The sequence below is a fragment of the Notolepis coatsorum genome (genome assembly GCF_963971535.1).
Source record: "Notolepis coatsorum genome assembly, chromosome: 11".
In the NCBI taxonomy this organism is placed as follows: Eukaryota; Metazoa; Chordata; class Actinopteri; order Aulopiformes; family Paralepididae; genus Notolepis; species Notolepis coatsorum.
This window is the reverse complement of record NC_140175.1, coordinates 21,486,581-21,499,376: the sequence shown is the minus strand read 5'-3', so window position 1 is coordinate 21,499,376 and position 12,796 is coordinate 21,486,581. Positions and strand designations below refer to the sequence as shown.

At 41.5% G+C, this 12,796-nt stretch overlaps 1 protein-coding gene across 1 annotated transcript in view; it reads right to left on the bottom strand.

Moving 5' to 3' along the window:
* Positions 1–12,796, bottom strand: part of usp20 (ubiquitin specific peptidase 20) — a 56,191-nt gene that overhangs the window by 20,748 nt on the left and 22,647 nt on the right. Inside the window, exons 15-22 of the mRNA XM_084324297.1 lie at positions 12,307–12,401; positions 12,151–12,184; positions 9,247–9,292; positions 8,927–9,107; positions 5,789–5,915; positions 5,135–5,304; positions 2,918–2,999; positions 1,731–1,839 (exon numbers count right to left, since the gene is read on the bottom strand). Coding sequence (XP_084180423.1) covers positions 1,731–1,839; positions 2,918–2,999; positions 5,135–5,304; positions 5,789–5,915; positions 8,927–9,107; positions 9,247–9,292; positions 12,151–12,184; positions 12,307–12,401 — 844 coding nt within the window. The remainder of the gene's footprint in view (positions 1–1,730; positions 1,840–2,917; positions 3,000–5,134; positions 5,305–5,788; positions 5,916–8,926; positions 9,108–9,246; positions 9,293–12,150; positions 12,185–12,306; positions 12,402–12,796) is intronic.

Genomic DNA, 12,796 nt, shown 5'->3' with positions numbered 1-12,796 from the left:
AATAATAATAATTATTATTATTATTAAATAGAATCATTTTCTATAGGCTTGCCGTGGTAGTCAGTGATACTGGTGTATACACACACTAGATAGACAGAGGTTTAGACATTTAGATATATATATATAGATTTATAATAGTATAGTAATAGAGAGAGAGAGAGAGAGAGAGAGAGAGAGAGAGAGAGAGAGAGAGAGAGAGAGAGAGAGAGAGAGAGAGAGAGAGAGAGAGAGAAAGAAAGAAAGAAAGAGATACAGAGATATATACAGAGAGAGACATTTATAATAATAATATTATTAATTAGTTTTTTACACACACACACACACACACACACACACACACACACACACACACACACACACACACACACACACACACACACACACACACACACATAACATGATCATAACCAAACCAATTTCAAATGTATCATCAAGTACAAAATAGATTTGATCGTAATATTTATGAGAATGCATGTTTTTTCACACTACAGGAGGAGTATGTCACAGTATGATTTCATAATCGAACATTCTAGAACATTTGTGTTCTATATATGCAACAATTCTCTGAGCATTTCCTGGCATTTTTTCAGACTACAACATCAATCCAGACTGGTTTGACCCTGACAGCACGTGTGGCCGAAATTCCTTCTGTAATGTACTGATTTCTTTTGATTTCTCTGTTTGAGAGAGAGAGAGAGAGAGTGTGTGTGTGTGTGTGTGTGTGTGTGTGTGTGTGTGCAGGGGAGTAGCTGGGGGGGGGGGGGTTAGGATGATTCCAAGGGCCCAGCAAATGCCCCAAATTTTTTTATAGATTGGGGACCCCACATTTTTTTAATAGATTGGGGGCCCACAAATTGATTTTTTCATGGGGCCCAGAATCTCCAGCTACGCCCCTGTGAGCGCACCTCTCTACTCTAGACTAGAGAGCTGTCATCACCGTGATGCGCGCTTGAATGAACTGCGAGATAACTCATAACTCGTACACACACGCACTCTGTCTCTGCCATACAGTAGTTATGTTGTTTTAGCGCGACGTGGGTATATACACGGGCGAGGATGAAAAGCTTAAGCATGTTAGACTACTTTTAATTCATAAATTAACGTTCGGTCGGGTCCGCGTGTATTCTCGAGAATGATAATAATAATGCAGGACCTATTCAGATTATATTATCAACGACAGACAGTGAGAAACACAACCCCCCCCCCCCTCTCGCGCTGAAGAATATGCATATTAGATCACTCAGTGATTAACACCTATGCGCTGTTTGTGTGTGCGCGCGTGCATGTACGTGACGCGTTGTAGTTTCGGGGAATACAGGGATATTTAGAACTATACAATTTAGCAAGAATTAAACATATTTACAAGTCGTATTATGTTTAGCAAGTAAGGATACATATAGATTACACTATATGCACTCGAAATTGTCTTTGTTCTATTTTTACAGATTTTTGAAAAACGGGACTTCCTGAGCATTTGTGAGAGATTCTAATTATTTTGTTCTCCGCCCACGGGAGCAATAAGCCCCGTTGACTCCTAAGGGTTATTAAGCACCCCCACAGCCCAAATGGAATGATAAAAAAATAATAAATATTATAAATTTTTTTTTCGACTAATAGTCGACTAACGGCAAATTTTGGCCAATCATAGTCGACTATCCAAATCCTTAGTCGGGGACAGCCCTAATAGATACACTTGTGTACAATTCCTTGCCTGACGCAGGGTCCCTTACCTTGATAAACGTGTCTATTTCTATTTTACGGCGTTTAGCCAGAGCTTCGATCTCCACCTGGCAGATGGCACACATGTATAGGTGGTTTACTGCTGGGCCGCCTCCAAAGCTGGGGACACAAACACAGACAGATTGAAAGTATTTTAATGGTCAGAATGTTCACTTGATGATGACTAATCTAAAGTCACAGACAGATTGAAATATTAAGTATTTTAATGGTCCGAATGTTCACTGATGACTAATCTAAAGTCACGTGACTGAAAAAAAAGTCAATGTCAAGGTCAGATTTATTCATATAGCACATTTAAAAACAACCCAGGTTGAGTGCTGCAAAATACAAAGTACAAAAGTACTGTAAATACAATACTAATAAAAAATACAAGACAAGGTGCACAATTTACACAAACAGAAATATTGGACTGAATATCTGTCGGGTGAGTTGCAGCCAAGTGCAGAAAACACAAATCACTTATTTGAGGTCCAACTGACAAATACTTGGGTTGGAACCGAACGTTATTAGATTTGATTAGATTCAAATGTATTGTCATTATACAGTACAAGGAAAATAAGTTTGGCATCCAAGCAGAGTGCAAATACAGCAGTAAAGTGCAACAGCAATATACAATGTGCTGGTGATTAAACTGAGTAATAAGTCACAAAATATACAAATTAGTACTACGGAGTAACGGAGTGTAGCGCTAATCAGATGTATGTACAGAGTTGTATTATATAAATAGAGACAGTATGACTACTACTGGCCAGCAGCGTAACTAGTAAGAGTAAGATACAGATTTAGATAGTAATGGACTATGTGCAGGTAAGTACAGACAGGTGAGGATAGGTATATATTCGGTGGTAATAAATATATATATATGGTATATACAGCAATATAGTAATTGCTATCATACAGAGTTAAGTGTGCAGGTGTGTACAAGCAAGTATATATAGGGGTTATATGCAGGTATATTCAGACAAATATGGGTATGTATATATGCAGTAATATAAAGATATAGATGTAAATATGCAGTATATACAGCACTGTTGTACATGTACAGAGCATGGGCATACAGAGTATGGTAGACAGTGAAGCAGTATGTAGGTATAAATTGAGAATCAAACGTTATTATGCCAGATGATAGAAAAACAAGGGTTGAAAATAAAGCGGAACAATCCTTTAATCTGCTCACCTGTTGTACAGGTACTCCCATACGTTCTGGGGTAGGATCACAACCAGGTCATCTATGTACTGGTACTTATTGGGAGGGATCCCTGGAGGGAGATATGAGATTACAGGTCCATTAATACATGTTATTACATGGCGTTTTCACATTCGCCGAAATGCTTGCTTGTGATTGGTCAATAGCGCTCGTCAGAGGTCCGTTATTACTCTATAACGGACCTCTGCCGAACAATAATGACCGCTGTGCGCAGCTGTTCGCAATTAAGCCCACTGACACACTGCATCAGTGCAGCCAATCAGACACACCTGCCGGATCTGCCGGTTGCTGCCGGCGATGACAGCGGGAGCGACAGAACAGAACTGTGTCTGCATTTGATCTCGTCTTGTCGATGTAAAATGAATTAGGTATATTGTTAGTAAGTTAGCCATGTAATAAGCGGGATAATGTATAGCTATACTCGATCATTGTCGCAAAATAATTGACCTTCACTGACGTTTAAAACACCTCGGCGAGGCGCCTCGGTATTTTAAACTCTGTCGGTCAATTATTTTGCAACAATGACCTCGTAGCTATACATTATCCCTTACTTGTACCAACCTGATTGTTGAGCTTACATTATGGAACATATAGAATATCGGACTGCATTTACAATGTGTATGGCCCCCTTGCCTGTTACTAATGTATGTGGAGATTGTGGACATAAAGAAATCATTCATCACTAATTCAATCTTTATTTTATCTTGAAGGATCATTGAGAGCCAGCTCTCATTTACAATGACGTTGAGAAATACATGATGCAAGGCTTCTATCCTCCCTACGACCGACCTGTGGGGGGCATATGCGAGCAACGTTCAAGACAGGGGAGGGGAGAATTGGAAACAGCGAAATTGGGATGGGAGAAAAATAGAAAATAAGGAGAAAAAGTGGATAAAAAAAAGAAATACAAAACATAATAAATACAAAAAAATAACAATATAGAAACAATTAAACTAGGGCTGGGACTTTATCGTGGTCATTTCAATGAATTAACTACAGAAATTATTTTACGTAAGAATTACGCATTTTATCGCACGCCTGTCGGCTACGGGCTGCGATTTTGGCTATCAACCAATAAATTGTTAGAAAGTTGAATTTGCCGCTTTTTGCCGATCGTCACCCCACTCAACCTATTGCATGCTTCGGGTTTGGAGTTAGAAGACGAAACATCTGGCAAGTGTCATTTGACATCCTGAACTGAACAGTGACCAGTGACCAGTCACCTCTGATGGCGAAAATTATTGAGCACCATTGTAGCCAAGGAGCGTCTGCTCCGAAAGCGATCCCAGATGAGCGCTCAGAGAGGGGGAAGGTGACACAAGAAGACGAAGAAGTCCTTTGTTTTGACTCGAGAGGCGAAATAAAGGCAGTGGACGACCATTTTGGATAATCACGCTGAATTATTGCGGTACACACATTACAAAAACCTTTGTGAAATACAAATATTCCGTGGGATTTTTTTTTTTTTTTAACTTCATTTTTTAGCGTTTATCGCTTTTTCTGGTCAAGCATGACCGACAGAAACAGGTTGAATGGGATATAGATCGGGGGAAAGACACTCTGAGAAAATACGGCGAGTCCGGGAGTCGAACTCGTGTACCCCAGATCCGTGACGAGCACGGTTGTCCCCGACGCCGAAATAGCGCCGAGATACGCGGTGAGCTACGGGAGCTCCCCTCCGTGGGATTTTTATAAACTTTGACTATATGACTATAATGCTTCAGCCTATGGAACAGTTATGTTTTCCAACTCCTACCTCTCAAGTTCAAGTTGTTTTATTTGTCACATATAAGTGATATATACATATAGTGAAATGCTTGGTTCTGTATGACCCTCCTGAGTGTGCTTCATATAGTAAAAAAAGTTAAAGAGTAAAGACCAAACACTATACAAAACTAAAATGTAGTTTTACAGACTAAATGCAAAAATTAGGTAGAAGAGTTTGTTATGATTTGACTTTGTGCTTATTTCTGTATGTACACTGGACGTGACTGTAAATGAGGGAAAACCTCAGCTGCCTTTCGAGTTTAAATAAAAGGTTTGAAAGGAAATGTGTGCACATGTGTTTTTTTTCCCAGTGACCGGCACGGTGGACATACTGGCCTCCCAGGCAGCGAGACATGGGAGAGTGACCTTTATGTTTGCTTTATCGTCTTGAAAAGGAGGAGCGCGGCGCGCCACACTGACCTCCGTGTCGACAGAGGAACGTGTGGTTGCTGATGGCGCCCGGCTCGGTGAAGGTGTTGAACTTGTTCAGCCACTCCCTGGAGATGTAGAAGTGCAGCAGGCTGGGCTCCCTCATGCTGGCCAGGGCAACCACCTTCTGACGCTCCCTCACCGACTCCTCGCTGCTCTTCCTGCACACACACACACACACACACACAGGCACACGCACACACACACACACACAGGCACACACACACACACCACACACACCACACACACACACAGGCGCGCACACACACACACACACACACAGGCACAGGCACACACACACACACAAACACACACAGGAATGAATACGTGCGCACACACACACACACACACACACACCTCTACCCTTATCTTAAATGTCAAGTGTTACAAAAGTAACCTTAATTAAACGCTAAACTTTTTTCCCCCCAAAATGACATTTCAAATGTAAATTGTTATTTTCCAAAAGTAAAAATATTTATATGTTAGCGTAATATTTCAGGATGGCCCATAACTCACCCGTAGAACTTTTAAATGTCAAACGTTGTTTAGAAAAGTAACCTTGATCTAAATAAAAATAAAATGACATTTCAAATATTATAAAAAATTTAATTATAATAATTATAACCAGTATTATATATAACTCACCTGTAGAAGAGCACGTAGGCCTCAGCGCTCTGCACCACCGTCTCATGGACCTCCGTTACGTACTGGTCATCAAACTCATACCACTGTCCGTTAATCACGTTCTGGCAGTAAGCTATGTAGTGTCCGCCTGGAACCAACGCCAAGGGTGGAGCAAGAGACGGGAGGAAGAGGACGTGCTTTATGAGGTGCGGGTAATGAAACGGTGCCAGAGATAAAAAAAAGCATTTGAGTTATGGAATGATCTCAATATGAGGAAAGAGGATTGGGCCAGGAAAGGAAGTATGCTCACTCCCATTTTCAGTATGCGAAACACAGGAATAGGACACTGGTTCGTTAAGCAAGTGCTCCCTTAAACCTGGTTCACGCTTCATGCGGTCAGCGCGGTCGGCGCAGCGATATTGCGCAACGGCAGAGTTCCATAAAGTTGCCGTGACGTCGGGCAGATCATGCGGGGAGTTCCCACAATGCAATGCAGCCGTGTGGATGCCTTCTAGCCATTACTATCCTGTCATTGGCAACGCTAACGGCAGTACCACACCGTCAGTCCAGATAGCTAACTTTAGCCGGCTAGCTAGTAACATCCTGGTGATGTGGCAGTCCGTGGGAGCGTGCCTATGTTCCCACAGCCCTATGTTCCCACATTTCCTTTTTTCATAAATTTGCACCAGATTTTATCCCCATTTCTCTTAATTTGGTAGCCAATTACACCCAACCTATTATCCAATTGTCCTCTGGTAGTAGAGGGTTCGTCCAGGAACATAGGCCTGTGGGAACATAGGGCTGACCCCCAGTCGTTACATCAGCATTTTCTGCGATGCGCGATTTATGTTTCCCCCCTCGAAGTGCTGGAATATGGCCACGTTCACACTGCAGAGGGCACAAATCAGATTTCTTTGCTCAAATGTGACTCTGATCTGATTATTTCATGACAGTGTGAACAACGCAAATCACATGGAATCTGATCTTTTCAATTCTGATTTGGGCCACTTTCATATGTGGTCCTAAATCAGATACAGGTCAGATCTTTTTGCAATGTGACCTCAGTCTGAACAGTCATGTGACTTTCATGCGACTTTCACGTCACTCTAGATCGACATCGGTCACAATTTGTTACGTCCAACATATCGTTATTATTAATTTGCGCATGCGAAAAGCCAAACAAAATAAATTGGAATTGAGCATTACTAAGGCTTGCAGTGTGAACATAGCCTATGTGTGGTACATTCTCAAACTATTGAGACACTAGGACAATGGTATGGTGTTACCAAGACTGGAGGGTAATGTGGCTAGAAGGTGTTTACATTGCATTGCATTGTGGACTCACCTGACAGCTTTGTGAAACCCTACCATTGCTGTCTGTGTGTGTGTGTGTGTGTGTGTGTGTGTGTGTGTGTGTGTGTGTGTGTGTGTGTGTGTGTGTGTGTGAGTATAAGTATAACACAGTAGGCATGCAGGCACGTAGACAGTATGTGCCTTTATGTGTCTGAAGATCAGACTTTTGTGGGTGGGGTCTGAGTGGGTCTTTTGTTAACACTGTGGATGGAGGCCGCGTTGCAATGATCGCTGTCGCTATGGTGACCGTCTGACCGCCATAACTATGAAAAGACTTGACGTTCACAGAAACCGTGCCAACCACATGTTTTATATAGACAAAGTGATGTAAAGTTTTATATGAGCAAAGTGATGTAAAGATGTATGAGCAAAGTGATGTAAGGTTTTGTATAGACAAAGTGATGTAAAGTTTTGTATAGACAAAGTGGTGTAAGGTTTTGTATAGACAAAGTGATGTAAGGTTTTGTATAGACAAAGTGATGTAAAGTTTTGTATAGACAAAATGATGTAAAGTTTTGTATAGACAAAGTGATGTAAAGTTTTGTATAGACAAAGTGATGTAACGTTTTGTATAGACAAAGTGATGTAATGTTTTGTATAGACAGTGATGTAAAGTTTTGTATAGACAAAGTGATGTAAAGTTTTGTATAGACAAAGTGATGTAACGTTTTGTATAGACAAAATGATGTAAAGTTTTGTATAGACAAAGTGATGTAAAGTTTTGTATAGACAAAGTGATGTAAAGTTTTGTATAGACAAAGTGATGTAAAGTTTTGTATAGACAAAGTGATGTAAAGTTTTGTATAGACAAAGTGATGTAAAGTTTTGTATAGACAAAGTGATGTATCGTTTTGTATAGACAAAGTGATGTAAAGTTTTGTATAGACAAAATTATGTAAGGTTTTGTATAGACAAAGTGATGTAAGGTTTTGTATAGACAAAGTGATGTAAAGTTTTGTATAGACAAAGTGATGTAAAGTTTTGTATAGACAAAGTGATGTAACGTTTTGTATAGACAAAGTGATGTAAAGTTTTGTATAGACAAAGTGATGTAAAGTTTTGTATAGACAAAATGATGTAAGGTTTTGTATAGACAAAATGATGTAAAGTTTTATATAGACAAAGTGATGTAAAGTTTTGTATAGACAAAGTGATGTAAAGTTTTGTATAGACAAAGTGATGTAAAGTTTTGTATAGACAAAGTGATGTAAAGTTTTGTATAGACAAAGTGATGTAAAGTTTTGTATAGACAAAGTGATGTATAGTTTTGTATAGACAAAGTGATCTAAAGTTTTGTATAGACAAAATGATGTAAGGTTTTGTATAGACAAAATGATGTAAAGTTTTATATAGACAAAGTGATGTAAAGTTTTGTATAGACAAAGTGATGTAAAGTTTTGTATAGACAAAGTGATGTAACGTTTTGTATAGACAAAGTGATGTAAAGTTTTGTATAGACAAAGTGATGTAAAGTTTTGTATAGACAAAGTGATGTGAAGTTTTGTATAGACAAAGTGATGTAAAGTTTTATATAGACAAAGTGATGTAAAGTTTTGTATAGACAAAGTGATGTAAAGTTTTGTATAGACAAAGCGATGTAAAGTTTTGTATAGACAAAGCGGTGTAAGGTTTTGTATAGACAAAGTGATGTAAGGTTTTGTATAGACAAAGTGATGTAAAGTTTTGTATAGACAAAGTGATGTAAGGTTTTGTATAGACAAAGTGATGTAGCGTTTTGTATAGACAAAGTGATGTAAAGTTTTGTATAGACAAAGTGGTGTAAAGTTTTATATAAATGTTCCATACTTCCTGCGGTGCCGTGGTGACAGATGACCGACAGCAGGTCATATGTGGTGATTTGAGAGGGGCTCTCTTTAGCTAGGAAAGGTCGCAGGTCAAGACCCTCCAATGGGAAGGACACATGGCTGTTGATCTTGAACGAATACATGACCTCGTGCCGAAAGCGCTTCAGGTGAATACACAGGATCTGTATAGTCAGGGCACAAACGCAGCCAGAGATGCTTACCTTATTTCAATAATATGCCTCTTAAAATCTGATACGCTCGTAAGAAATCTGACAACCAGACAAGGAAGCCTGATTTTTTTTTAAAGAGATGAAAAGATACCTCAGGTAGTCGAAGTACTTTGCAATATTTAATACCATTTCTCAACCTGTAAAAGAAAAAAGAAAAGCAGAAACAGTGTGTAAATCTACGCTCTGACTATTGTAAACTGGTACACAATATCAAACGGGAAAGTGCATCATCATGTCTATTGTATTTTACTCTCTATAGTATGTGTATCAGTGATAATCAAACCGTAAACAAAGAAGCCTATTAGTATTAAGATGTTAGATCCCAATATGAAAAACTATGTGATTTAATGTTCTATGCCTTATTTTGACTTTATCTATTTTGCTGCCATCTATTTTATGCTCATTTTATGCTTATTTTATGTCTGCACTTTATGCATTGCTCTTGATCTGCCAATGTTGTGCTCATTTTATGCACAGTCTTTTTCTTACTGATGTGAAGCACTTTGAGCTGCAATTCTTGTATGAGAGGTGCTATACAAATAAAGTTCACATTCCTTCATATCCTTCTCACTAACTCTCATGCTTAACCCCAAACCATCCACTCCAACTCAAACCGTCTCAGTCAGACGCAACCTGCACTCCCTATCCCCCTCCACCCTCTCCTCTGACATACTATCCGCTCTACCTCTTGAGTGACACCTTCTCTGCTCTCCCCCCAGAGACGGCAACCTCCACCCTCCTCTCAGCCCTCTCAACCTCCTTCGACAAGCTCTGTCCGCTTGCTGAGAAACCTGCCCGCCGTTCCCCACCCAGTCCATGGCTGACGGATGCAGTGAGAGAAGAAAGACAGGTCCTGAGAGCGGCCGAAAGGAATTATAGAAAGTCACGCCTCACTGCTGACATCGCCACATATCACAACCTCTTGTTAGCCTTCTCCAAAACCATTACTACTGTCAAAGCTTCTTTCTTTCACCATAGGATCGAGGCCTCTGCCAAGAACCTTCGCAAACTGCATGCTACCATATGCTCCCTCCTCACCCCCCCACCCCTCCCCCTCATTTCTCTCTGCCAAAGACTTTGCGATCTTCTTTGAAGAAAAAGTAGAGAACATCCGCACCTCCTTCTCCCAACCCCCACCCATTCCAAATACTGAATCGAGAACCTCATCCTTCACTCTGTCATCTTTCTCTCCCATTACAGACGCCGAGACCCTCACACTGGTAACATCGAACCGTCCCACTACATGCCAGCTGTACCAGTTACCCTCCCCACTCCTCCAGACCATAGCACCAGACATTCTCCCATTCCTAACTGCAACCATCAACTCCTCCCTCAACTCGGGGGTGGTCCCCACCCCCCTAAAACAAGCCAGAGTCACACCGCTCATAAAAAAACAACCATGAACCCCACCGTCATAGACAACTATCGTCCTGTCTCTCTTCTCTCCTTCCTGTCTAAAACACTTGAACGTGCTGTATCCAACCAACTTACTGATTATCTCTTACAGAATTACCTCCTAGACCCTAATCAGTCAGGCTTCAGGACTAGTCACGCCACAAGAGACGGCCCTCATTGCGGTCACAGAGGCACTTCAATTAGCAAAAGCGAAAGGCCTCTCCTCTGTCCTGATTCTCCTAGACCTGTCTGCAGCCTTCGACACAGTCAACCATCAGATCCTCCCTCACAGGAATGGGAGTGGCTGGCTCTGCGCTGACATCATACCTCAAGGACCGCTCCTACCAAGTGTCATGGAGAGGGACCCTGTCTGCCCCCCACCCCCTGCAGATGGGTGTCCCCCAGGGCTCTGTCCTTGGACCCCTTCTCTTCTCCCTCTACACTAAATCTCTGGGTAACATTATCACGTCTCATGCCTTCTTCTATCATTGCTATGCCGATGATACTCAACTCTTCCTCTCTCAGATATCCACGTCTCTGAGCAGATCTCGGCCTGTCTGTCCAACATCTCCGCCTGGATGACGACCAACCACCTCAAACTGAACCTAAGCAAAACAGAATTGCCTCACCTGCCGGCCAAATCCTCCCCCTTGACTGACCTTTCCATCACAGTCGAGAATGCAGCTGTGACCGTGTCCCCGACCGCCAAGAACCTTGGCGTTATCCTCAAGACCAGTTGAACTTCTCCGCTCACATCGCAGCGACAACCAGATCCTGCAGATTCCTCCTGAGCAACGTCAGAAGGATCCGCCCCTTCCTGACAAAAGAAGCCACCCAACTTCTCGTCCAATCAACAGTCATCTCCCGTCTCGACTACTGCAACGCACTGCTCGCTGGCCTCCCGGCCACTGCCACCAAGCCTCTTCAACTCATTCAGAACGCAGCGGCCCGCCTTATATCAAACCTACCGAAGTGAGCCCATGTCACCCCACTTCTTAGGGACCTGCACTGGCTCCCCATTGCCACACAAATCCGCTTCAAGGACCTGGCATATCGTGCGGCGAAGGGAACGGCTCCCGCCTACCTCCGGTTAATGGTCTCTAACTACACACCCTCAAGACCCCTACGCTCTGCATCTTCTGGCCGCCTCAGACCTACTCCTATCCGAGCTCCGAGAGGGTCATCAAAGAGAAGCTGCCTATTCTCAGTCCTTGCCCCACAATGGTGGAACGAACTTCCCACCACAGTTAGGACAGCCAAAAAAGAAAAAAAAGAAAAAACCTAACTAACCTTACTGTCATGCACTACACATCCTAATATACTAACCTACACTGTAGCACCCAACACTTTGATGAACATTGTTACTCAGCTGATAAGAGTTGTGCTGCACATTTGTGAGTTGTGAGTTTGTCTCTGTTTTTACCTCATCTAATGTCGGATGTCTCTGTCTGTGTTTTGTATGTTTGTTTTTGTTTTGCTGCCATTTTGGCCAGGTCTTGCTCGAAAAAGAGATCATTGATCTCAAGTGACTACCTGGTAAAATAAAGGTTAAATGAAAATGTAAAGTGTATTATTATTATTATTATCCCAGTGTACTCACTTTTTACATCGTTCACAGCTGTACATGTTATCCCCTGCAAAACACAACACATAAAAGGCATCATTTCTGCAACATGGTTCCTTGTACACAGCACACATATGACATTGTTGTTGTTGTTGTTTACTACAAGCCGGCTCTCCTGCTTTGCTCATTCACCTTTCAGTTCGTCAGCAGCAAAGAAGGCAGCAAGACAGTCCTCTAGGGTCACCATGGGCCCCCAGAACCAGCTGGGGATACAGGAAACCACAAACCTGCACATCATACAGAGATAGTGTTCTTAGTAAACATCGTCAAACACTGATTGTATTGATTAGTCAAACCTGCACACTGGCACATCATACAGAGATAGTGATCTTAGTAAACATAGTCAAACACAGATTGTATTGATTAGTCAAACCTGCACATCATACAGAGATAGTGTTCTTAGTAAACATAGTCAAACACAGATTGTATTGATTAGTCAAACCTGCACACTGGCACATCATACAGAGATAGTGATCTTAGTAAACATAGTCAAACACAGATTGTATTGATTAGTCAAACCTGCACATCATACAGAGATAGTGTTCTTAGTAAACATAGTCAAACACAGATTGTATTGATTAGTCAAAATTACACGGCAAACGCTCTGCAAAGACTCGACTTG